A 26,482-nucleotide genomic window follows, 5' to 3' on the forward strand; every position below is an offset into this window, starting at 1 on the left:
ATCCCCCAGCACCTGGCCAGATGACCACGAATGCTCATACAGCTGGGCCAAGGGCTCTGCGATGACCCCTGCCAGCTCCCTCAACACCATTGGGTGGAGGGCATCTGGACCTGCAGATTTAAAAATGTCTAGCCCTTCCAGAAGATCCCTAACTACATCTGTATTGACTGAAGGCTTGATAAAGCTATCCCCAAGATTGTCCCTACCTGTGGTAGGTGGGATATCCTGGTCCCTGTTCAGGAAAACAGAGGCAAAGAAACTGTTAAAAATATCAGGTTTCTTGTCTGGCATGGCCACCAGATTACTGTTTGTGTCTTGCAGGGGCCATACATTGCCTCATGCCCTCTTCTTGCTCCCAATGTACTTGAAAAAGGACTTTTTGTTGTCCTTAATCCTGGATGCTAGCCTGAGTTACATCTCTGCCTTGGCCTTCCTAATAGCCCTCCTACATACCCAGGCCGAGGAGGAGTACTATTCCTTGGTGATAGCTCCTCCCTTCCACTGGTGGTATGCACCGCTTTTAGTCGTCAGACATCCCTGTATGCCCTTGCTGAGCCAAGGGAGTTTCTGAGCACTCTTACCCCACTTGCTTCTCTCAGGGACTGTTATCCTTTGGGCCTGGAGGATCGCCCCCTTAAGGTACGACCATCCCTCGTGGACACCAGTCTCCTCTGCCATCTGGGCCCTTAGTGCCTCCCCCACTCGTCTCCTAAGCTCATTGAAGTTGGCCCTTCTGAAGTCAAGGGCTTTAGCCTTGGTGTGAGCCCTGGACACCCTGTGTTGGATAATGAAATCCATCAGGTGATGATCGCTACTGCCCAGGTGGTCAAGGACCTGCAGTCCCGTCACTAGATCATCCCCTGTGGCCAGGACCAGGTCCAGCAAGGCATTACCCCTAGTGGGGCTATGCACTTCCTGGATAAGGTGAAGGTCCTGTAATACAGCCAGGAACCTATGCGAGCGGCAAGACCTGGCTGTCTGCTCCTCCCAGCAAATGTCTGGGTAGTTTAGGTCACCCATGACATAACATCCTTTGACCTAACCACCTCCATAAGCTGACTGGTGAAGTCCTGGTCTAGCTCTTCCCCCTGGTTGGGTGGTCTGTAGTAGACACCCACCATAAGGTCCCTTTTGCCATGCCCCACTTGTAGTTTGACCCATAGTGTCTCTGCCCAACCCTCCTCTAACCCAAAGCTAATCCTTGATGATGTGAGGTGCTCTTTGACATAGAGCGCAACACCCCCTCCCTGACCTTTCCTCTCTGTCCTGGCGCTTCTATATAGGGTGTACCCCTGAATGCCCACCGCCCGGTCGTAGGTAGGATCCCACCAGGTTTCTGTGAGCCCTACTAAGTCTGGGTTGTTACTTGCAAACAGGAGGCACAGTTCCTCCTGCTTACACCCCACACTATGAGCCGGGGCTGTGCTGGGGCTGTGAGGCTGTATGGGTTAGGAGAACTGCTACAGCCTGCAGCCCAGACTCTGGTCCCTGCTGAGCTAGGGAAATGGGGTCAGAGGCAGGGGGAGGCTGTCTTACAGGGACTGCAGAAGAGGAGCCACTACCTGCTACCCAGAAACCTCGGGAGCACAGAGAGACACACCATCACCAGGGAGCGCCCACATACCCTGAGCAGGGACCCAGACAGTTCTGCTCCCTGAGACACCCTGCCAGAGGCAGGGCACACAGGATCCCCAGTACACTGTGTGCAAGTGAGAGACTGTATAAATAAGTTCTGGAGGGTTTATTAGTTGGTATATCCATGTGTTTATTTATTGGTTACTTGTTAATTTGTAAATAATTAAATCTTGTAAATAGTTTTAGAACTGTCTGCAAGTGTGTTTGATTGTAAGGGGACGCTCCCTGCTCAGGGCCCCTGCAGCAGCTTCCCAGGGGGGCTGGGCAGGGCTACTGGCTACTGGCTACCCCAGGAACCCACTGTTTAGGTGAGGGTGCATGTAGTGTCATGCCCAAGGTTACATAAAAATCAGAAGAGGCCAGAACATTTCTGTTTAAAAGATATTTTGCCAAATTCAGGGACTTTGGAAAGTTGTCATGTGAGTGGTTCTGAGCTCGCTCCAAGGATGATGATTTCTGATCAGAAAAGATAAGAGAATCATTGAAAAAGGGAAGGGCTACACTTCAGTCTCAGTGCAGGAAGATCCAGGGTGTCTTTAAAGTAGCCTGGTCCCTGGGAGCAGCATACCCATGTGTGACAGGGCACTGTTTGTGCCTGGCACTTTAAGGGTCAGAGGGCAGCAGCTGACAGGTGCTTGATTAGGGTAGCCATTTTAGATACAGAGCTGCCCATATAAACAGGGCAGTTCTGATGCTGAAGGCCCAGCAACAACATTCTGGATCTACCAGTATACATGTGTGTCTGTGTGAGTATAATGCAAAAAAAATGTGATGGAAGCAGTTAGTGACACAACTTGTATGTGTGACAGAGTCTTCATACTTCTAGCTAGACTCGGAGTATGTGATGTAGCACTGGTGAGGCAAGCATTTCATACAGATTGCCCATTAGGGCAACTGGTAAAAAGTTTTGCAACAAGAAGATAACATTCTATATTTGCCTTTGCTCTGAAGGACTGAGTTAACGTGATACAGAAAAAGAATGCCTGTCAGGAAACTTGAGATGACCACTTGTTTGTAATTGTTACAACAAAAAGGAGAAATGGCTCTTGATGTGAAATGAAAGGGAATGACTTCGATCCCCACCCAGTGAGCAGCAAACAACTTTTTTTGGAATCCTAAATAGACAGACTTGGATTGTTCACGGAACATGAATTTCACTGCCGTCTACAGAGGAAGTTTCAGTCTTACTCAAATGACTCTTCAGAATATTTGCCTAGCTGGGCTGGACAGGGCAGCTATTGCTGGGCTGGGAGAGTGGGCGGGGGATGGGCCTGGTTTGGCTGATTTTAGAGATTCGTCCGCTGCCATATCTCCAAACCAGATTCAGCAGAATCGAATCGGAACAGTGATTCAAATCGCCAAATTGAATCACTGTCCCCTGAACTGGCTGAATCTGAATCCCAAGTGAATACTAGCTGTTTTGCATGCTTCTGATTTATAATTCGATCAACTTTTGTAGGAGCCTCATTTTATATGACCAGTTTCCTATTGGACCCATGAATCCCATTGATTGGATGAGTGCTTTAGCTACTTGGCAATAAAACAAAAGTCTAGCACTACTCTCATTGTTATTTTTGAATGATAGTAGTTGTAAGTGCCAAAATTAATATATTATTCTGTAACTGGTTGGTAAGTGTGCTCTGAGCATGCCTATTTGATCAGGCCCAAAAGAGGACTTATGATCAGGAACAGCTAGTCTGTAAAACTTAACTGTCTTTAGGGATTAGAGAAGCATTAAAATGCTCAATTCAGGCAAAGTGACAGAACCTCTGGACACATGAAGTTACAAAGTTTTAGGGATTTGCTGGTGAAATTTGTCAGATTTCTGAAAATCTCTATCTGGAATGCTGTTGCTTCAGTTCTGCTTAAGTCCCTATTGGGTCTTTAAGTTCCTTTAATTATACTCCTATACTGGGTGCGTCTACACATTTATTAATGCACCATAGTTAGAACACATTACATTTAATGCACAGTAATTCAGTAATTGGTGCTACTGCACTTTAGCACAGATGTATACTTTTTAGTGATGTTAACATGTGTTAGACTAAATCTACTGTGCATTAGAGCATTAGCACAGACTCTGCCCACCACACTAATTCATATATTTAGTCTAATGTGTTCAAAAGTCTTGTGCAGACATACCCATTTTGCCCTAAGAAACTACATTCGTTGAAGCCAGTGGGAGCAGTGGTACATCAAAACTATTTGAAGGCCTCACCATAAACAACCTCATTGTAAGTTGGGAATGATAAAATTTATTTTGGCCTATTTGTCTCAGCTGCCTGCAGAGGATTTGGGATTGAGAGTATGGTCAGGGGTAGAAAGGTAAGAAAGGTTTATTGACTTAACAAAAACACATCTACACATAGTAACAAGACAAACAATGACTGACAGACAAGAATAATTTGTGTTGGCAACTTATTGGCAATCCCCTCTGATTTCTGATGTACAACAGGTTTCTCTTTCCACACAGCTCGGTGAAGTCAGGCTTCCCTGATCAGTGCTGTCTGCGAGGTATCTGGAATGACCCTGTATTCAGTCCTTGGGCTCCTTGAGACCCACGGGCCCAGTGATGCAGGTCAAGAGCTAGCTAATCCTTTTCACAGAGCTGTATCTTCCTTCTGAATGATTTCTGGATGTTTCAGCCAAATTATAGCTTCTGAATGGTACTGATAACTTACAGCCACTCAGATTCTTTTTACTTCAGCTGTCTTTAGACTGACCAATAGTAGTACAAGCCTTGCATTCCTTTTAATAAGGTTAATTTTAACTATGCCACAGGGCCTTACTACTTCAATGCCTTGCTAAATTTACTAGGCTTTACTTAATACAAGGCCTTAATACATCTTAAACTTTAATTAGGCTCTTAGCAACAGCATAAAGCTTAATATCTAAACAAATACAGAAAAAACACTTGGTCTAATCTTCATAGAGTCTTCAGCAAGCACCTTTATCACACAGACATAATTTCAGCTGTCACACTATTCTGTAGAAATACTATAATATCTGTGCTCAAAACCTTAATAACAAAAGGGTTCCTGAGGCCTGCTGTGGTACACTGACCTCAGCAGATTTCTTCACTAATTACACCAGTCTGAGAGCAGAATTTATGTAAATATTTTCAGATGAAAGGAATTGCTCAAATATTGTTCTGCAATTTTTTTTTTGTTTCTTTGTTTCCATGCAAGTGTGTTGAGGGTGTGGGGCAGGGAATTGAAGAAAAATAATTAAAATAATATTAATAATTATAATTAAAATAATATTTCTATCATGAACATATGAAGATTTTTAAATATATGAGTATGAATAAACAATGGAGAATTTTGAACATTGAACAAGTAAAAACCTGAAAATTACTAGAAACTGCAGTATTTTAGAGCTAAATGTCATTCCAATTTCCAAAACAGAACATTTAAAAAATGATACAATTGAAAACCCAATTTCCCACTTCAGTGGACAATTTTCCATATGCCCTTGTTTAGAGGTTAGGGAATAAGAGAGAAAATTTAAAATATTATTGTGTCATGCACTTACAAGGATTCATGAGAGAGCTGGTCCCACAGGACACACACAAGAACTAAAATGTTTGTGCATTGAATATTGGCTTCTTCAGAATTACTGAATGTAATCTTCCAGCAACAGGTATGTTTTAGTATAATCAGATATTCATTCATATATTTAAAAATGTAGCGTTGATTTTCCTTTCATTTTATTTATATTGCCATTCACCTTCTTCTGTCAATAATACATTGACATTGTGAGTGCAGAGCAGTGTAGGAACACATCCATCAGTGAAATGATTGCCTGATTCTGAGGTCAAATAACTTTGATTAATTTATTATTCATAAAAAAAAAAATGCACACACTTGAAAAGAGTGTAACAGAATTATTTCCTAATGAGTGATACTCTTTTCTTAGCATAACACTGTTCTAAGGAATTATACAGGGATTATTATTAAGAGCTGGGATTTTCAAATCTACTTATACTTTAAACTGCACTTAAATTTTCTGAGCCAAATCCCTCAAGATGTTTTATTAATGTGATATCTGGTGTGTACTATTAGAGAGAGACAGAGAGTAGGTAGTAGATAGTTAAAGCATAAGAATGTGTGGATGAAGAAAAAGTCTGATCCTACTTTCACTGTGAGACAGCAAAATTAGGAGCAATTTCTTTAATAACATCTGCGTTCCACTGGTGTAAAGCATAGTAGGGTAGAAGAAAAATATTAAAATGGCAAAGGGAATATATATATATATATATATATATATATATTTATCATTAGCTGAAATGATTAATTGAATAGAATATCCTTCTGGAAATCTTGGCTGGGATTTCATCTTCCTTTGAATAAAGGTTTTTGTAGATACTGCTGTTGTGATTAAATGGGCCTGTGTGATCCTTGTTAATGCATGTTAGAATTATCCTTTTGAACTAAGTGGGAAGAGTAGACCCCAAAGGGTGTGATGTTTGATCCAGAGGTGGGGGGCGGTTACTGGTGCAGTCCTGCTCCAACGGATGTTTAAAACAAACTACTCAACAGGGACAACAGCCTTTCTATTCAGATGGAACTGAAGGTGTCAATTGACTTCATGTCTCTTTATTATCCATTTTGTGTGGGCTCTTTCTTAATCTTCCTCTAATCAAACTATTCTTTCTCCTACAACTATTCAGTCTATTACCTACTCTTGGTAATGTTTCGCTACTCACTCCCAGTGTGTCCAGTAAAGGTGTCCTGATATCTAAGAACCTGTAGTAGGAGACCTTGTTCCTAAGTGATTCAAAACCACAGCAAGTCAGAGACAGGAAAGGTAGAGGCAGGACTGAAGGCAGGCTGAGCTGTGCAGTGGCAGGAGGGATTGCAAAGTTGAAGCAAACAGTTAAGTTGCTGCAGTGACCTTTTCCTGAGTTCTTCCTTGCAGGAGAGGATGGATGCTGCAAGAGGTTGAACCAGTGGTGCAACAAGACATATAGTCAGACATAGGTGGATGAAAAGGGTCAACCTCCCTGAGTAAAGAAATGTGTTCCCAGGGAACATGAGGGGCTAGAACAGTCACCAGGGTGTATTTGCAGGGAGGGAGGGCTGTGGAGTAGAGAGGTGAGGAATGGTTGTTTTATTATGGGGTGAGAAGTGAGGGGTAGATGGGGATTTGGTGGTGCAACAAGACATATAGTCAGACATAGGTGGATGAAAAGGGTCAACCTCCCTGAGTAAAGAAATGTGTTCCCAGGGAACATGAGGGGCTAGAACAGTCACCAGGGTGTATTTGCAGGGAGGGAGGGCTGTGGAGTAGAGAGGTGAGGAATGGTTGTTTTATTATGGGGTGAGAAGTGAGGGGTAGATGGGGATTTGGGTTGGAGAGGGATGGGGTAAAATGGGGTCTTGAGAGGAAGTGGGATTGCGTGAGTCACAGCGGGTGTGAGGGGCCACAGTGAAGTTCAAACCTTCAGAGGGGCAGGGGAGGGTGTGAGGGAGATCGTGAGAGTCCAAAGGGGTGAGGCATGATGGGGATCAATCTGTGCAGGGTACAGTGGGTCTGTGAGGGCAGTGAAGGGGCAGGGTAGTACTCAGTGCAGCATGAGATGGTGGGTTTTTATGGGTTAGGGGCACGATGAGGTGGTGCTGATTGTGCAGATATGTGGAATAACAGTGGAGGCAGGGACAATGCATAAAGAGCATTGAAGAGCAGTCTGGGGCCATGATGGAGTGTTTAGGTGATTTCTGCTGGGGTGCAGGGAGCAACACTGTCTATCGCCAGGCTGGAAGTAACAGCTATAGCCCTTGGCCTCCAGCATGGTAATAAATCTTTTTGTTTCCTTTTAATCTCAGAAAAAAAAGTATGTTTTGTGTTATGTCACAATGCACCACACCCCCTGCACCCTGCTTTTCAAAGTCCTAGTTCGCCTGTGGCAGTTCATCTACTTTATTAGTTCACGATGATTTTATTGTCTCTACAGATGGAAAGCAAGAATGGGAAATGGCTGGTGAGAACCGCTCAGTTGTGACACACTTCTTCTTTGAGCCTCTCTCAAACATCTTCGAAGTCCAAGCCACCCTTTTCTTCCTAGTCCTGCTTATGTTCATCATTGACTTAGGGGGAAACATCCTGATCATTGTGATCACCCTGGTAGACCCTGTCCTTCACTCCCCCATGTATTTCTTCCTCAGAAATCTGTCCTGTGTGGAAATCAGTTACACCTCTTCGACAATCCCCAATATGCTATTGAGTTTCTTTTCCAAAGAGAACAGGATCTCCTTTCTGGGCTGTGCCATGCAGATGAGTTTCTTTGCCCTTTTAGGGATCACAGAGTGTTTTGTGCTTGCTGCCATGGCATATGACCGCTATGTGGCCATCTGTCACCCTCTGCACTACATGACCATAATGAGTCAGAGAGTTTGCTTCCAGCTTTTAGCTGTGTCCTGGCTCATGGGTGTGCTGGTTGGTGTAGGGCAGACAACTTCAATATTCACATTGCCCTTCTGTGGCCCGAATAGAATAAACCACTTCTTCTGTGATGTGCCTCCACTGCTGAAGCTTGTCTGTGTGAACACTTACAGGAATGAAATCATCAACTATGCCATCACTATCATCTTCATTATGGTGCCCTTCATGCTCATCCTTGTGTCCTATGCCTGTATTCTGCTAACCATCCTCAAGATACCATCAGCTGAGAGTAGGAGAAAAACTTTCTCCACTTGCTCTTCCCACCTCATCGTAGTCACTCTGTTTTATGGATCTGGCATTGTGACTTACCTAAGGCCCAAATCCTTCTACTCACTCAGCTATGACAAACTGCTTTCCCTATTCTATACACTTGTGTCTCCAGTGCTGAACCCTTTGATCTACAGTCTGAGGAATAAGGAAGTAAAGCAAGCATTGAAAAGACTGTTAAGCAGAAAAATATCTCTTTGAACTGTGTAAAACAAAGCTATTTTATATATTGTTTGATGAATTAACTGTAGCCTATAATAACCTATGTGAAATATATTATCAACACATTGTCTATAAATATTGCATACTTCAGTCATATATTGGGTTATTTCAACCACCAGGTAGTCAAGGATCTACCCCAGAAAGTGAAAGATTGTCTATGAAAGACCTCCTCTGAAATCAGCCAAGTAATATACTGCGATGCCTATTTATCATGCTATAATATAAAATAAATTTGCATATATGTATAAGCATGTATGTAATTAGACAGCTAATATCCTTAAACATTGGACTAAAGTGACATTAATAGGCCTAGAGGAAAGCCAGTAACAGAGGAGAGAAACAAATTTGTGAGAAATTATGGAAGTAGCTATGTGGTGGGATATTCTTCTCAAAGGTAATTTATTCTTGTGCCAAAGGAGAAGCTGGGAGTGTTGGATTTTAGCCTGCAACCTTTTCGTTGCTAGTGTGGCTGAAGGAACCTGAAGACAAAAAGAGAGGCTATGAGAGATGTGGTGAGTGTCACAAAAATAGTCCAGTGCAGACTGGGAGAGAAGGTCCCAGGATGGACAGAGAGAAAAGTAATAGCCCCCAGGGGCACGTCCACACACACAGGCACTTGCAGTAGTTCAAATAGGAGTGGCACAAATTTTTGCTTTGGATTTTTGCAACAGTGCATGTGCTGGGACAAGTTTTGCCTCTTGGGGCAAAATGCTCTGCCCAGCTCCTCTCAGATCTGCAGGCAGGAGGAGCTAGATCTTGGGCCCAGCACCTGTGCTGGCCCAAGCAGTATAAAAACTTGCCCTGTGCTGGCCCTAATGATATAAAAGCTCAGGGCTATGTACTGTCAGGAGCTTCTGAAGCCCTCATGCCATGATCCACTGGTGACCTCAGCTGGTGGCTCCTCCATGGAGCTGTCACCACGGGCATGTATGTGGCAAGCTTCACGGGCATCCTGATCTCCTGCCCCTTCTGCGAGCACACGGAGACCCTGGTGCACATGACCCTTGAGTGTACCAGGCTGCAACTCCTCTACCTGTAGAACCTCCTCCTGAGGTTCTGGTTGAATTTCACCCCCCACCTTTTTATTTTTGGTCACCGCATCGGGATAAGAACTTAGGACTGACTTTCTCTCAGGACCAGGAGCAATGCCATAGAAACAAGCTTCCCTTTGTTTGATGGCCTTCTAGACCCCTGGCTCACTCTGGGCTGCCTTGTCAGCCAGTTTCACTAGTAAGGGTAAAAAGGGCCCTTCTCACTCCCTTCCCTAGGGCTCACTGAGTAAACACTGTCCTGTTCAAATTATTTCAATGAGAGATAATCTTTGCATTTAGCTCTTTCTTTTCTAGGACAAGGAATTTAACTATGAGGCCCCTGTGCATGATGTGGACTATATATCTGCTGTATGCTCTGATTCTGATATCCAGCCATCACTATGCAGTCTCCTTTCACATTAAGACATTTCAGAGCTTACCTAAAACATATGCATGTTTCCTAGAGTAATGAGATCTGAAAGGAGTGAAGTAGATTCTGGCGTCTAAGTTGTTCCTTGTCTCACTTCTGAGCATGCTCAGGATGGTAAATTTAGGCTGCACATAATTATTCAGATTAAGAGGGAGGCACCTCTATGACATTTAATATATTTAGTCACCCATACAGGTTTCAGGGTGTTTCATAGGTGAGACTAAAATGTGATTTGGAACATTAGAAGCATGACAGAACTCTATCCTTGGTATTTTGAATAGTAACAAGTATTGAACATCTTTATGCACATGATCTTTATTGGTTGATCTACTAGAAAATTGCAGTGAGTACTTTAAAAGTGACTACTTACACTCTCTCATTCCAGAAACATATCACACATATCTCAATGGAGATGGGGCAGAACATAAATTGCCAAAAATTTCAGGAAATAGGGCTTAGCTTAGCCTCAGTGGGGAGAGATGGAGGGGGTGGAGAGAGAACACATGTTTTTATATATAAGAAAACACCTTTATATATATACACACTTGTAAAATAGCTAAATATTGAAATTGACTTAGTAAGAAGGGCCAGATGAGTTTGATCCTTAGGGATTACAAAAAGGTCTTGAGAGGCAAGCACCTACCAGTTTTTGATGGTCAGACAGACCATCCTGACACCATTCCTGGCATCTGACTTCCTCCCATACAAGAGGTTGCCAATGGTCTGGAGACAATTGAGGTTTACACATTTCCAGATGGCTATCACCACTGCTTTCCCCACAGTTTGGGACTCCAAACACATCCCCTGTTCACCCTGAAGTTTGCACACCATGGCTGATCATCCCTTGAGAACAGCACTCTTCATTTCTGCTACCCTGAGATGAACTCCATGTTTCTGATCTGGTTAGTTATGGTGTGCATGTAATTCCCAAACTAATCATCTATCACTGCGGACAAGATGTCCTCCTCCTCTCCAGCCTCCAGTGCATATCTGGGGAGAAAGACAGCTATTCCAGGATTTTTTTCTTTGCTTTCATGCATCAAATAACCGTGTGTTGTAACTTTCATGGCCATGGAAAATACCTAGCACAGCTGGCTAAAAGTGCAGATGCCATAGGTAAGACACAATGCTACTTGCTACCATGAAAGACTGGGCAGCCTCAGCACCTGATGGTGTACACATGTCAGGGCCAGAATAAAATGTGTGAAGGTGGAATTCATATAGATTCTTCATCAAGCAGTGCTATAAATAAGGAGGATGTCTCCGGTGTTCTGTCAGCTACTATATAAAAACAGAGCTTGGACCAATAAGCACGTCAGATTTAAAACTGCAATACATATTTTTTTATCATACTTCTGACCATTTCCTCAGGCAGGTGCCTGAAGAAATGGCCACAAGTATCTGTGGGACAGCTGCTCAGCAGGGGCAAGCTAAGAAGATGCTATAATAGCAAAGCATTGTAATATGGACAGACTACTCTAGCTCCAACACATTTTGAGCACCTGACGTAGTCGTGGGCGCACTCTTATCAGGCTATAAACATATTAGCAGTAATATTGAGAATAAATTCTTGTTTGGTATTAAGTGCCACCCTTAGATTCTGGAATTATAAAAAGAGGTAAAGTAAAAAAAATATATTTACGACTTGGTAATGATTGGTTTAATGATCAATATCTGTACAAAGGGCGCTGCTACCTGAACATTCACTCATACTCCTTTCTAGCCACATCATTTTGTTTAAGAAGCCTATCAGAAATGCTTACTGCTCTATAAGGCTGCAGTTTTGGAAACAAACAAAAATCGCATTAGTAGTGTTGGTTCCAGCCCCTTTCACATCTCAGACTGCTGTAATGAGTGATTTTCTTATTCATAATGGCTCCAATCCAACACCCCGTAGCACAGCTATGTAGCCTTTATGTGGGTAACTAGGAACATGCCATAACTGCATAAAACTGGACTAGAATGATGGGTCCCTCTTAGTCCTCTGTACTTTTTTCCTGGAACTATGATGTTGGAAAACTCCTGGGCACAATAAGATCACTGAAGCTCATACGTGGCTGAAGTGAACTCCTATACACATTTATAGTATTAACATTCTGCAAAAGCACAGCATATAACTTAACAGTGAATAACTTAACCGGAATAGTCAGCTATGGTCATGAAACTCATCAAAATAGATATGATGTGTGTAGTATTTGCTGGGGAATTTAATGACATACTTTCTTCATCAAGAATTCCCATTTTATCCACTAGTTAACATCATATTTCTTGTTAACAAATGATTATCATCTGTTAAAATCTGATCCTATAGCCACATGTAAGTGGCCAAAATAGATTCCTGCATTTTTTGTAATATTAACATTCTGCAAAGGCATAACAAAAACCATGGCATTCTTTAATGAAAGGGTTTGCAATACAAAGGAATAATACTTTAAAATACAGGCATACTTCACCAAGCATATGGTCAAGTTAAAAGGTCACCTTTCTGATCTGTTTTGTGAAGATGAGTTTTATTTTGCCTTGAATCTATTAACATAAAATGAAAGACTTGAAATAAAAGGCTTTCAATTGGAAGAACCTGGAATCTTTTTTTAAAATGAAGTTCCATTACAGTTTCATATTTTAATGCTGGTGAGGGGGGAGGCAGGGTAGGGAGAGGAGAGTTGTGGGCTTTGTGTTGAATCACCGTGGTGTCCAACAGCAATAGAACCCCAGCTAGTGATTCTCAGGTGTCTTACAAGAAATTGCTGTGGAACCAGAGTTCATCTGTCGGGAAGGCATCCATCCATCCTTAACTTGAAGAGTCTCTGTGATAAAGAATACATCACATTCATTTTGAAGCGTAGTGCTACTGGACCTCATAGCTGCCCACGATACAATATGACACACTGGCGTGCTTCTAAAGCTGTCAAAAGTACTTCCAAGCTGGGTTTGTACAGTCATTGAAACAATTCTAGTCACAAATGATTCAGAGTCCACTTTGGGCACTGGACAAGCTCATGGAGGAGACAGGCAAGTGGACTTCCACAGGGCTTAGTGCTTGCCCCAACTCTGTTCAACTTATACACAAATGATCTACCAACAATCCCATCCTGCAAGTTCATCTAGACTGATGATATCAGCTGTGCCATTAAAGCTCCATCTTTCCATACACTGGACAAAAACCTGAATGAAGATGCGACAAAGCTGGCAGACTACTGCACCACATGATGGCTCATGCCGTGTCCTGTATCCAGTGTATTGCACCTCCACAATGCCAACACCAAAACAGATCTTAACATCTACGTGGGTAGCCAGAGACTAAAGCATGATCCATGCATAACATATTTGGAAGTGTCTTTAGACAGAACCCTGATCTTGCAGGAACATTTCAAGAAAACAGCAGCAAAGGTCAAATCCCAAAATAACATGCTAGTCATGCTTGCTGGATCAACCTGGGGATCTGTAGCCACAATGCTCTGGACCTCAGCTCTTACCTATCATATGCAGTAGCAGAGTGCTGTGCACCTGTTTGGCAAAGGTCACCACAAACACATCTTGTTGACACCCAGCTGAACACAACCATGTGTATCGTAACTGGAACGCTCCATTCAACTCCCCTCCCCTGGCTTCCGTTTGTTCTGGATCTCACCTACCATTTTACAATGATATGTTTAATCCACCCAAAGCCCTCCTTTCCTCATGGAACCCTTTATGAAGCAACCTCCTGGATCAAAATCTGTCTGAAGATATTCTTTGGACCAAGGAATGGGAAACATGGGAAGTCACAAATAAGTTTCTTGTGACAAACCCCACTTATCAACTTGCTGCCTTTGAATTAACATGGTAAGAGTGGTCTCTGCTAAACAGGTTCAGGACAGGCAAAGGCCCCTGCACAGCTGACCTCCACCATTGGGGCCTAAGTTCTAACACATTGTTCTCTTGTGGAGAGGTGAAAACAATGTCACACATTATTGACGAGTATCCCCTCTACAAACTAATAGGTGGATTAATAACTTTGAACTCAGTTAACAAGGAGGCTATCACTTCTTATGAATTTGCTTGCTAAGTGAAAATGTCCTCTCATGTCTTTCCTCTCATGTCTTTATTCAGCATTCACTTAAAAAAGAAAAACAGAAATGGCTGATTCAGTCTCTTGTTAGTGTGTTTTATAGCTAGAGTTTGGCTAGTTTTATAGCTAGTCCTTGGCTAGTTTTTTCCTCTTAAATCAGAAATGCTGATCCATTGAAAAGCAACCATTTTGGAGGTTGATATCTATTTTTCTGGAAGACTTCATAATATTCAGGAGGACATTTTGGCCAGACAGATGGAAGGAGGTGAGGAAATTTGCTCTTAGCTTCACTAGGAAGAATACTGATATGAGGAATGGAGGATTTAATGCATGTTTTTTTCTGGATCAAAGCAGGTACTTGTAACTGGATTTAACATTTTATAGGGATGTGCTTTTGTCACCAGTTAAACAGCAATTCTGGGATGGTACTCTTTTTTATGGCTAGTCATCCAAAAGAAAGCCAAACCAAACAGAACCTTTCTTTTGATCTTCATAATGACTTGAAACAAAATCTGAAACCACCAATTTACTTCTGAAATTCAACGTTTATATCCCTACCATATCAGCAACATCACTCCAGATTTCCTACATGTTCTGTAAGTGCATGGGCACTAGGATTGGTCACAGTATTCCAGTTAAATGGTTCATACATTGACACTGCTGTGAGTGTCAAGAGAATGGAGTTATTCACAATTTTCCCTTGAGTGAGAACAGAAACTATAGGACATTGCAAGTAACGATACGTTTTCTATATCAGACAAAATAAGAATCCAACATTTTCCACTCCCATTTTATCCCAAGCTCAGAATGTTTCAATATCAGAATCCTTTTAAAGACCTTATATGAGGGAACAGTTTCCTGCCAATTGATTTTTTGAAGGCACTTTTAATCTCCGTGTTCCGTAGGCTGTAAATAATGGGATTACACACGGGTGTCATCACTGTATACATCAGGGCAAAGAACCGGTCATTGCCCTGAGTATGGGCTGAACTAGGTTGCAAATAAACAACTGTTCCTGTTCCATAGAAAAGAGAAACCACAATGAGGTGTGAGGAGCAGGTAGAGAAGGCTTTGTGTCTGCCTTCAGCTGAGGGCATCTTGAGAATAGAGGAGATAATAAGGACATAGGACAAGAGGATAAGCAGGAAATAGGCACAGCAAGGGTGGTAACAACAACTTCATTCGTGTAGGTATCTGCAGAAGGCAACTGCATCACAAGAACAATGTCACAGAAGAAATGGCTGATTTTATTTGACCCGCAAAAGGGCTTTGTGAATATTGTATAAAATTGCCAAATAGCCAGTAAAATGCCAAAACTCCATGAAAAGGCAGACATCTGAGCACAGATTCTACGACTCATAATAAGGGTGTATTGCAAGGGCTTGCATATGGCAACATATCGATCGTACGCCATAACAGAGAGGAGGAAACATTCTGCAGTAGCCAAGATATTGAAGAAAAACATCTGTCCCCCACAGCCTGTTAAAGTGATTGTTGGGGTTCCAGACAGTAGATCCACCAGCATCTTGGGGAGGATTACAGATGTATAGCAGACCTCCAAAAAGGATAAATTCCCAAGAAAGAAATACATGGGGGTGTGAAGGGCAGGGTCCCTTAGAGTAAGGAATACTATTAGCATGTTCCCTGTGAGGGCTGCCACATAAGAGATAGACACCAGAACAAAGAGCAGGGTCTGCATTTCTTGGAAATCTGAAAATCCCAGCAACACTAGCTCCTTCACACAAGTCTGGTTAGTCATACCCATCCCATCCAAGCAGCAGTGTCCCGAAGAGATTAAGAAATCTGCAAACAAGAGAGAGACAAAAAATATCAATGAACACTGTTATGAATGACTAACTTACCAGGAATAGTCAGCCATGGTCATGAAACCAAACCAGAAAGATATACGTTCTGTCTAACACTTTTTGGTGAAATTTAAGGAAGTCCTTTCTTCATCAATTAATAGTTTTGTTTTGTTTTGTTTTATCAACCAATCAACATGGCATCTCATACTCAGTTCTGATCATACAGGCTTCTCTGCCTGAGGAAGGTCCATCTAGGATGTGAATTTACAAAATACTAACTATACTGCACTAACTGCTTATTTGGACACATTTAGCATGTATTAAATGAAGCTGGCTACCTTGCACAAATGCACATTATGGTAGCATTTTCTTATTTTATGGTCATCAAAGCGGTCACATTTTGGTTGTCCACTTGGCCTTTTTGGAAACAGGGTTTTTTTGCTGGATATGCAGTTCTATGTGTGTGGACAACTACAAAGCAGCATTGATTGAGTAGTGACCATAGCCCATATGTGTTGCCAGAACTGCTGACTACTAGGATTAGCCTCAGGAAGAGAAAAGGGCTGAGTGGGCCCTTCTTTTGCCCAATTGCTAGGGCACTCATCTGAAATGCTGGAGGTCTTAGGTTTTAGGTGCCCCCTCAACTAGAGAGGGGTGGCACCAGGGTTTTCCTTGATTCCCAATACAGTACCCTCACCACAGGTCAGGCTAGGCCACTCACACAGGATGCTGAAATGTTCCAGGGGTTTGAACCAGGCCACTTTTACTTCTCAGCACAGCACTCCAGGCACCTCACTGAAGGTCAGACATAACCCACACCCTTCTCCAGCAAACCTTTTGAAGTTGAGCCAGTAACAGTCACTAAAAAAGTGGATGGAGGGCAGTAAGGGTCAAACTTGTGCCTTGCTGGGAACATGGGTCCAGGCCAGTAGCCACCACGCTGAGTCATACCCTCTCTGTCTTGCTCCTTCCCCTGGCTCTGCTTTATTTCTCTCACCTTCCTCTTGTGTCTCCCCAGGTAATCCAGCTTCAAAGGAGCACCAGAGAAAGGGATGCCTAATATCTGACCTGTGGTGTAGTGGCTAGAGTGCTATATTGGGAAGTCAGGGTATCACAACTTCAAATGTAGATGACAGAGGCCTATAACGCAGCACCACCTGTCCCTTGGGTGATTGTTCTAGTCACAAAACAAGGGAGTTCTGTCCCTCATTTGTAGCTCCTATTCTGAACACATACATATTTGTCCATGCGCACCTGGCTATACATTCAGGAATAACATTCCCCTTGTGTTTGAGAGTGGTAAATATGCCCTTTACGTGACCATAAAAATAGAATGCCAAGCTTAGATTCCTACTTTATTCCCATTAAAATTACACTGAAAGTAAATACAAGGTTTCTTTGGAAGGATAGCAATATGTCAGCCAGAGAAAACATGCATTGACATCATCATCATGCAGCTCCTGATATACGCTCTACTTCTGCAGGTGCTTCTGAGAATGGGACAAAGGCAAGAGTAGCTGCAGTTTCTGTGCATACACAACACTACGGAAGCAATTTATAGAATAGTTTTTCTCTTCCTTTTGCTTTCCCTCTTCCACCCTATTCTTAATTTTATACATATTACAGAAGCAAGAACCATAATAGACCCCTTAGTACCACTGAGTCCGGGCAACTATATGGTATACCAGTCGTTTAATAAGCACCTTCCTTATCACGCGCTTTCCTATATGAAGTTTCCTTATCACACACCTTCCTAATACTCATGAAATTTTTGCCTCTGTTGGAAGGCAGTTCCAGTACTGCTTTCTCTGTGTTGATTTAAAAATTCAATCCCAAACTGATGCACTGTTTATATACTTGCATTTTCTTACCAACCCTTTCCTTTAGAGTCAAATTCTTGAATTTCACTGCATAAAATCCTTCGTCAAAAACCAGGGATGTCTTAAGTCTTCTGTGAGAGCCCAGCTTTGCATCTGAAACATCTCTCTGAAACATACTAAATCCAATAAAATAATGGAACAAATAAAAGTGATTCTCTGTTTTAGAGGAATATGGGAATTCATCTGATGCCTTCCCTCCTAGTTTATTCGTGAAAAATAAATAAAAGTAATATTTTATGCTTTTCTTTTTTCATGAACCTAGCATCTGCTGTACCTATTTGATATTGGTTCCACATTGACTTAGACATTGAAAGTAGACAAAGCACACACTATTTATAAGAGGCAGACCCTGCCTCAAAGAGATTTACACTCTAGATTAATAGTTTTACACAAAAGAATACTTGAAAGACCAAATAATTTCTCCTAATTTAAGTCCACACACTGTATTTGAGCTAGCCTTGCTGTATGATAAAGTAATGACATTTTAGGTTTCCACAGAAATACCTGCTAATTCCTGCTCTTAACGGGGGAATGCTATTGGCATAGACATAATCAGTTAATCCAACCCACAAAACATTAACCCAAACCCACGTATATCAACTCTTTCCATTCCAGTAACAATACATACAGGAGTGGGGGACTTGAAGAGACCTCCTGGGTTTCTGAACACTGGCTCCTTGTATTAGAGGCAATGTAATCATGTAAATCCCTTCCATAAATTTATCAAATCTGAATACCAGGCACAAAAACCCACTAATATGTTTCGCATCATGTCTCTAACTAATCAGATTTAACATGTCTCTCTTCCCTTTCTTTATGTTGCAAATACTATCTAATAGGGTTGGGACTGAAAAGGTCTTTTTAAAACTTCTTGAGATTCAGAGGGGACTGGGGGCCAAAGGGAGCCGCTGCCAGGTCCCCTAAGGAAGTTGCACAACAAAGCAGCCTGGGTTCTCTTCTGTTTGCTTTCTCCAACTTAATGCTTAAGGAAAGTAATAAACTGACAGCTCCAGTAGTTGGAGTTTTTGTGCACAGAGAAGATGCAGGACTAGACAGAGCTAGTGGGCCCTCATCCATTTTCAGAGACTGAAAACTTCTTTACATTACATACTCCATGGCCTGTCCAGCCATCATCCTGCAGTTTTAGATTTTAGTTTACTAAAACGGATGAGTCAGTGGGTGTATGTACGTATGCTATTGGCATGCAGCACAAAACTGCTGTGCATAGTGTGCCGGAGTTTATTGGTCCTGTGAGCACCATTTGAACACGTGCCTGAGATTGTAGCACATTGAGCTGGGTCGGAGTAGCCGCATCTGGCAGGGATGCTGAGGGGGCAGTCTACCAGCCTTGGGCTACTCTGACCCGGTTCATTGTGCTGCGGAGGGGCTGGCTGGGGCTCGAGTGTGCTCCCGTGCAGGGCTCCAGTGCAGGGAAGGCAGCCAGCTTAGTCAGTGTCTATATGTGCTCTGCAGCACACTAAAAAACTCTGCAGCAGGGTCGTACTTGTGTTTACAAATACTACCCTGCTCTGAAGTTAATTCATTTCCTGCAGCCTAATAGGGCCGCATGTGTAGATGCAAAATGTTTGCTAACTAGAGAATGAGCCTGCTCCACAGTAAATGATGTGCCCAGTGACAGTGAGCTGCTACTCCCCCTACCCTCATAGGTCACAGCTGCCTCACCAACCCATGGGTCACACCTGTCCCTACCTCACCCACCGGTGTTGCCTGTTCCTTCTCCCCTTGCAGTCCCGTGATTTCCTGCAGCCTGCTGGACCTCCAACCACCTGGCTAGTCACCCCCATCCTGACTTACTTGATATTGAGCAGCTGTTTTGAATTAATTTAATGTCCCCCTAACATCCCCAAATACCCATACTTCGCCCAGAGGAGGGGCTGAGAAGAATGTTCACAGGTATTAGACACAAATAAGCAGAAGGTAAAAAGCTGATTACTTGGAAGTTGAAGCCTATCAAAAAAAGGGGTCATTCGCAGCTAAGAATTCAGGAGCTGGATAGAATATAATGTGCCATCAACCCAATATCAATGTTTAGTCCTTAGTTCTTAGTGTCTAGCCAGCTTATGATTTTTTCTTCCCAAATCATCATTTTTAAAAGCTTTAGGGAAAATTCTCTTGGGCGTGAGGATAATGGGGTCAAAGAAGGAATGGTTGTTCTGTGAGACATGTGCTCCTAATGGTGTGTGTATGTCTCTGTCCTTTAGATTTTCTTCTGTAAGAATTTATTCTGGTGTCTAGTTGCTGTTTAGTTTCACTCATGTAGGTCCCATGAAGGGACTAGGTCTCTCAAATGCACAATCTGTTTCTCTATTGAAGTGGCCTTGTTGTATAAAAGCAGAAGTAAGGGTAGTCAGGTGGGCAGATGCAGTACTATCTGAGGGCCTGGATGTACATGACACACAGAAGGACAGCATAATCCCCAGTATTAGAGACAGCCAAAACCAATAACTAAAAACTCTTTGCCACTAGCGAGTAATCTTTGCACATTTTACTCAGCAGTCTATTGCTTGTAGCATATAAGCAGGACAAGAGAGGCTTCAGGAATTCAAATCTCAGGCTCACTTTTTCCAAGATGATTTGAACTATGACATTGAAGGACAGCAACCTAAATGCCGAAACCAGACCGTAGGCCAGGCAAAACTGAACTGAGACTAGGACATGAAGCAGTCAAAAGGGAAAGAATCTTGGGCTTGGGAGACCGAAATAAAGCAAAAGAGACGGATACTATGGCTCCGGGGGGGGGTGCTTGGCCTGGAGCCCTTGCTTCTACTGTGGTTTGTATATTTTACATTATTGAATCATTGGGAACATTGCACTGATCAGTCTTGGAGGCAGAAAGCAGGCTTCCTCACATGATCCGCTACCTGCTTAAAACTCTCTTCCTTCGGCAGAATAGATGCCCAGACCGCAGTTTTAAAAACACTTCTAGATACAGTCCTTGTTACCTCTTTTGCACAGAAGGAATTTTGTAACTTATGGCCCCACATTCCTAACAGCACAAATGTGTTTTTGTGTTTGAACAGATACAAAGAAAGCCTGGTGAACTAGACAGGCAAACATTTAGATCCTTGACTTGCTTTCAGAAAACAATAAAACTCAGACATGCCCAATACTCAGCCTTCTCCAGTTTGCTGGTGCTAGTGCACCCCATCTTATATGGCACTGCCTTACTTTCTTCACCACCAGTTCTCTTGAAACCTCAGTTCTCCTGTGTCACTTGTCAATATACATTCAACAGACACAGAAAGTGTTGGTCCACGTGGCATGACAATAAGGGGCGCTACTGTGCCAAGCTATCGACATCACTGTCCCAGGTCCAAAACCATGCTTTGGGTCTCTCCTTTGGGGCACCTAAATCTGGCCGCCCCACTTCCTGGAGCAAACCTTGTAGGCCTTGGGTAATGCTGCTATCACCTGGGTATTGGTCTCAGTTAGGGCTCTGCACAGACCTTGGGGGAGCTTTGCCTCTTGGTAATATATCTACATGCTCCTTGTAGCCTGGAACCACCCAGAAGAAACTCAAGTAGGACTCTGCTAATTAATGCACAGTCAAACTCCCCTCAGCTCAGCTGAGCAAAGAGGGCCCACAGCGGCTCACTCCCCTCTTCCCTCTTCCCTGAGGTGAAACAGCAGTTGGGGCTGGACACTGAAGGAGTAGAAAACCTTCAGAAGGGACAGGTTGGCAAAGAAGTAATACATGGGGGTGTAGAGGAGGCTGTCTGTGCCAACCAAGAACACAATGAGGAAGTTCCCAACAAGGGGCACCACATAGAGGGCAAGGAAAACCATGAAAAGAACCACTTGGCTCTCTGGCTGATCAGAAAATCCGAAGAGGATGAACTCTTTGAGCACAGAAGTTTGGTTGTCTTCTACAGTCTTGTTCATATTGTCTGCTGGAGTAAAGGAAAGGGTAATGCCTTAGCTGCAGCATTAATATAAGCATTGGCAGCTATCTATTTGTATAAAAACGATATTTCCCTTTACCATAGTTGCTGAGTAATGCATGTGCTGTTATTTGAACTTCAGAAGAAGTGGATAAGCAGTATTATTCTCATTTTACAGGTTGGGCATACTTATGAAGGGACACTGTGATATGCTCAGGGTTGCAGTAGGGACTACAACAGCATTCTTGTTTTCCACCCATCACAAGCACCATGCAGATAAAGACCTAATAGAAGTTATGGATGCCTATACATGTGCAGCAAGGCTGCTCCTATGCACTGTAATTAAGCAAGTCTGCTGGAGTGTGGTAGTTGCTGTGCTCCAGCAGACTCCAGAGTCACTTTTATTAGTGTCCCCACATGGAAAAATGGTGGCTCATTGAATGAGCTTTAGTTAAAGCGCCCCTGCCATCATTTTTCAGTGTGGGGATGCTGATACAAGAGACAGTCCAGGGACTTTAATTAGAGCACCACCCTCCATTCCCAGAGCATGCATATAAACACCCTATAAAAGCACAATAGTAGGAGAGGACTTGAGAACTTAAAAAAAAAATCTATCCTTAAAGCTATTCGTTATAATTGACCCTGAAGGGAAAGAATTCCAGTGGACTTCAGACCACGTGAATTCTGCCTACTGTATTGCTCTTATCCAATTAATGTTGTTTTGTTTAAGAAAAGCTGACTGCTTCACTTCATGGAACATCAGGTACACTCCGTCTCAGTAAAGACAAAAAAGTAGCACTCTGAGAGAGGCCAGAGCTAACTCCAAGGACCAGAGATTGAAATTCTCATTCTCAGGGTCCAAGGAACCAGGGACTGTCCCATTCTACAAGTTGTGCCTAGGCTGGCTTCAGGGGGACTCAAAGAGACTATGCAAGGCTAGGAGTCCTAAGCAATTCCTCCCTTGGGGAACACAAGGGAGGTCCAAAGCACTTTTACCTGGAAATACCAAAATTCCTTGCCTATCTTTGGAATGCATACTATTTTATTCACACATGTTGGAGTGCTAGTGTCTTCTGACATGCAAATATTTTAAGGATGTTAGAGGCACCCTGGAGAACTGATCCCTGAAGTAGTTTGCAATCAAAGACAAAAAAAGGCTTTGGAAATATGTTGTGGAAGGGACTGACTTGTTGTTCACGTACATCATCTTTACTCCAGGGAGAACTTACAGGACTTCAGAGCTCTATACTATTTTTGTATTGCTCCCAGCCCCCCCCTACAGCACAGGGAAGAGACCCAGCCACTCCCTACAGAACAGGTCAGGACAAGCTCTGGGGCACCCCTGTACCTGCATCAGCCAGAGAAAGTAGTGAAAGTGAGGGGCTGAGGGAGTGGGGGGAGAGGTGGGCAGGGAGGCAAGTGGTGGTGGGGCAGATGGCAGTACAAGACAGCCATGAATATAAGATGATTCCCCAATAATTAGATTCTATATAATGAAAATTTATAAATTTGTTATCGTTTTCCAGGTATAGATTCTAATTAATGGAGCTTTACATTGAATTTATCTCCCTCCCACTGCTACAACAGGGAAAATAAATCTGGGGGTGGATAGGGTGACCCCCTTGCCCTTCTCTACTTACCCCCCAGCCAACTTCCTTTATCCTAGGATTCTGTACTGGTCCCAAGCCAAAATCCCAACCCACCGCAAGTGGGTATGACACCAACCTACGTGGATGGCACCATCTGTCATCTCCAAGGACCTCTAAGACTTGATGCAGGCCTATGGGCCATAGGCCACACGAATGCCTCTCTCCAACTTTTGTCCTACATCTGGACTGCCCCCACCCTAGACAGGAGAATTTGTTGTGGGGAGGGGAGTCTGTGGCTTCCCTCCTCAGCCTCCTACATTCCTAGGGGGCATGGTGGGAAAGGGCAGTTTAGCATCAAGCATGGAGAGATAAAAGACTGTGGGAAGTCATGCTTCCCCAGGGTCCATGCTTTGCCACAGTTAACCGCTTGCAGGTCTCCTCTGGGACCAATGCCACCAGGTGGTGCAATACATTGTTAACTTATGGAATTAATTGCCTCCGGAGGTGGTGGAGATCAATAGGACTTAGATAAATTAATGGATACTAGATCTATTTATGGCGGTGAGCAGAATGGTTGGAGATGTTTCCTGCGGTATTTCTAAACCAAAAAATGGTGGATGCCAGAAAGCATACTGAATAGGGGAAAGATCACTCTGGAGATATCTGGTTCAGTGCTCTCCCTCTATAGCATCCATTTCTGCCACTGTCTGAGACAGGATACTGGGCATGGACCATACATCGGCCCCACTGTGACACTTGTATATTCTTATGTTCTTATGCAAGCATCTCCAGGCTCCATGCTCTTGCTTCACGTAACCCCCAGAGGAGGGATAGAGTTCTGGATCTTGGCCATGCACCTGCTTGCCAGGCCTTCTAGTTCCAAGTCACAGTTGTGGAGGTCAGAGACAGCATTAGAACATTTTCCAAAAAGTGAAAATCAACATTTTTTTCACTAACTACATCTCTCAATCAGTCATTCTATTAACCAGTTTACTCTATCATTGTATCTGTTACAACAGATGGAAAAACACCTAGTTCCAGCATAACAAAAAATGGCATGAACAAAACAGGCAAAGATACTAGAGAATATTTAAAAATGTGTGGAACAAAGGTAATTTCAGAGATAAGGTCATTTTAAATTTTAAAAGAGACACCCCAAAGAACCCTATTTTCTGTGTACTGCTTTTGTTATTAAGATCAGATGCACAAGATTAGTTCACAAAGATTTCTGCTTTGGGGTTTTCTGTTGGGTTTTTTTTTTTTCCCTTGACTGTGGTATCCATGAGGGATTGGCTCTCAGGAGGACATGTAAAATATGTATATTATACTTGTCTGATACCTACTGGAATGCTTTGGAGTCAATGAAGAAACTGCTGTGTTTCCCCTTCAGAAACAGGTAAGGAATCTATGTCTTCTACAGGAATCAGAACAAAGGAGATCTGTATTTCTCACCATACTTTCACAAAAATTTGATTCTCTACCCTGTTTCCAGGTTGGAAGTATTTATGCATGATGAGTTGCCTCACACTCCTTGAACAGCATCATTAGCTTCAGTAGTGCTACATGCCTTTGAAGCAAAGCCCTATTCAGCAAAGGTAGGCCTATACAGTTTTTCATTCTACATCAAGACAAATAAATATTTTAATACACCTGAAATGTTATCCTTGAAAGCATGGAGGATACCTTATCGGCCCTTCTAAAACACAATTAATAAATGTTTGATGGATGTTTTAATGCACGCTTACTCAGCTGTTAAAAATGACTGTAGAGCCAAAAAGATTGCTTATAATTATGACTTATAGCTAAGGGCATGCAGATTTCCCCTGCTGAAATATTTAACCAAACATTTTCTCAAGGCCAAGCTGGAATCTCCAATCTAGTAACAGAGATAAAAGGCAAGAGAGTTCAAGAAACCCGACTCTGTCAATCCAAATTTAAAAATTGTAACAGGGTTGCATTTTGTGACATCACTTGAAAATGTGAAAGTAAAAGTTTTGAAAACTAAATTTGGAAACTTAGAAATCTGCATAAAATAGAAATGCGTTCCCTTGGGGATTCCAGCATGGCCTTAAGAAAATGTTTGGTTAAATATTTCAGCAGAAAAAAATCTCTGTGAAACTTTTTAGTTTCGAAAAAAAACCATCAGCTGTTCATTAATACTTCATAAATCATTTTAAGCAGAAACAATATAAAGTATTAACAAAGATGGTGTTTTTATTTGTTAGGAACACCGTGTTTGTGCTGGATTTTATACGAAATCTCTACTAAGTGGCGAAGGAAGTAGTAAAATGTATTTTTCCCTCTGTTTAAGGTTTAACAAAACCTCTATGATAGCTTTCTGTATCCTCTTTCTACCTACATGTCTACACACATAACATTTCATATAATGCAAGTAACTTTTCCAGAGTAACTTCCATGGCAATTAAATTGGTGTGCCTTGTCCTCTGATGATGACTTTTGTCAATGAGAGAAAAGGGGGAAATTTTAAGAAACTGAGAACTAGAAATGATCAGAGAATTCATTCTCATTCCACATTTTAATGGTCCATTTCCACTCCGGTTTATTTCACCATCAGATGTTGTTTTCATTGTAATGAAAACAAACTTAACATATTTGCAAGATTAAATTATGTGAGGCATTCATTTTCCAGCAGAAGTGTCAGGTTTTCAACTAGATTTTTTCCGTGTCTGTTTTTGTCTCTGTCTCTCTGCAAAATAGATTTATTCTACATATCTGCATAGAATACATCAGTTTTGACAAACAACCTATTTTGGGGTGGTGGGGAATCCAAAAATCCTATTAATTCTTTCAATGATGATGGACATATTTAAGCCAGTATTCTGTGACCTGAATTTTCTACCTATTGATTTATGAAAAGATATCATAGATTCATAGATTCATAGACGTTAGGGCCGGAAGGAATCTCAATAGATCATCAAGTCCGACCCCCTGCATAGGTAGGAAAGAGAGCTTGGTGCAGATGACCCCAGCCAGATGCATCTAACCTCCTCTTGAAGACCCCCAGGGTAGGGGAATACACGGGTGCAGCGTATACACGGACTAATTTACAAAAATATAATTTTCTGCGGGTTATACGTGGGTGCAGCTTATACCTATGGGTGGGCTATGTGCGTGAAAATATGGTATATGTTTCTTTTCTAGAACCAAAATCTATCATTGTTTCATAAGAACAAAACTGTGTTACTGTTTCATTTTAATTATGCTT

The 26,482-nt window shown here is 42.4% G+C and overlaps 2 protein-coding genes across 2 annotated transcripts in view; one reads left to right on the forward strand and one right to left on the reverse strand.

Annotated features, from left to right (window-relative positions):
* The first annotated feature begins 2,331 nt into the window (after positions 1-2,331).
* LOC102367752 (olfactory receptor 10A2-like) lies at positions 2,332-9,202 on the forward strand. The gene is made up of 2 exons (XM_006038961.3): positions 2,332-2,381; positions 7,592-9,202. Exon 2 carries the CDS (start codon positions 7,612-7,614, stop codon positions 8,545-8,547), a length of 936 nt encoding a protein of 311 aa, XP_006039023.3. The 5' UTR covers positions 2,332-2,381; positions 7,592-7,611; the 3' UTR covers positions 8,548-9,202.
* Positions 9,203-14,898: 5,696 nt separating this feature from the next.
* The window catches only part of LOC102368499 (olfactory receptor 10A7-like), a 36,278-nt gene continuing 24,694 nt past the window's right edge, over positions 14,899-26,482 (reverse strand). Inside the window, 3 exon segments of the mRNA XM_014527497.2 lie at positions 14,899-15,228; positions 15,231-15,883; positions 17,757-17,881. Coding sequence (XP_014382983.2) covers positions 14,899-15,228; positions 15,231-15,883; positions 17,757-17,881 — 1,108 coding nt within the window.

The sequence above is a fragment of the Alligator sinensis genome, unplaced genomic scaffold, assembly GCF_000455745.1.
Source record: "Alligator sinensis unplaced genomic scaffold, ASM45574v1 scaffold1247_1, whole genome shotgun sequence".
Classification (NCBI taxonomy): domain Eukaryota; kingdom Metazoa; phylum Chordata; order Crocodylia; family Alligatoridae; genus Alligator; species Alligator sinensis.

Coding starts and splice junctions, on each gene's coding strand:
- LOC102367752 (XM_006038961.3), top strand. CDS start 7,612: ATGGCTGGTGAGAACCGCTCAGTTGTGACACACTTCTTCTTTGAGCCT.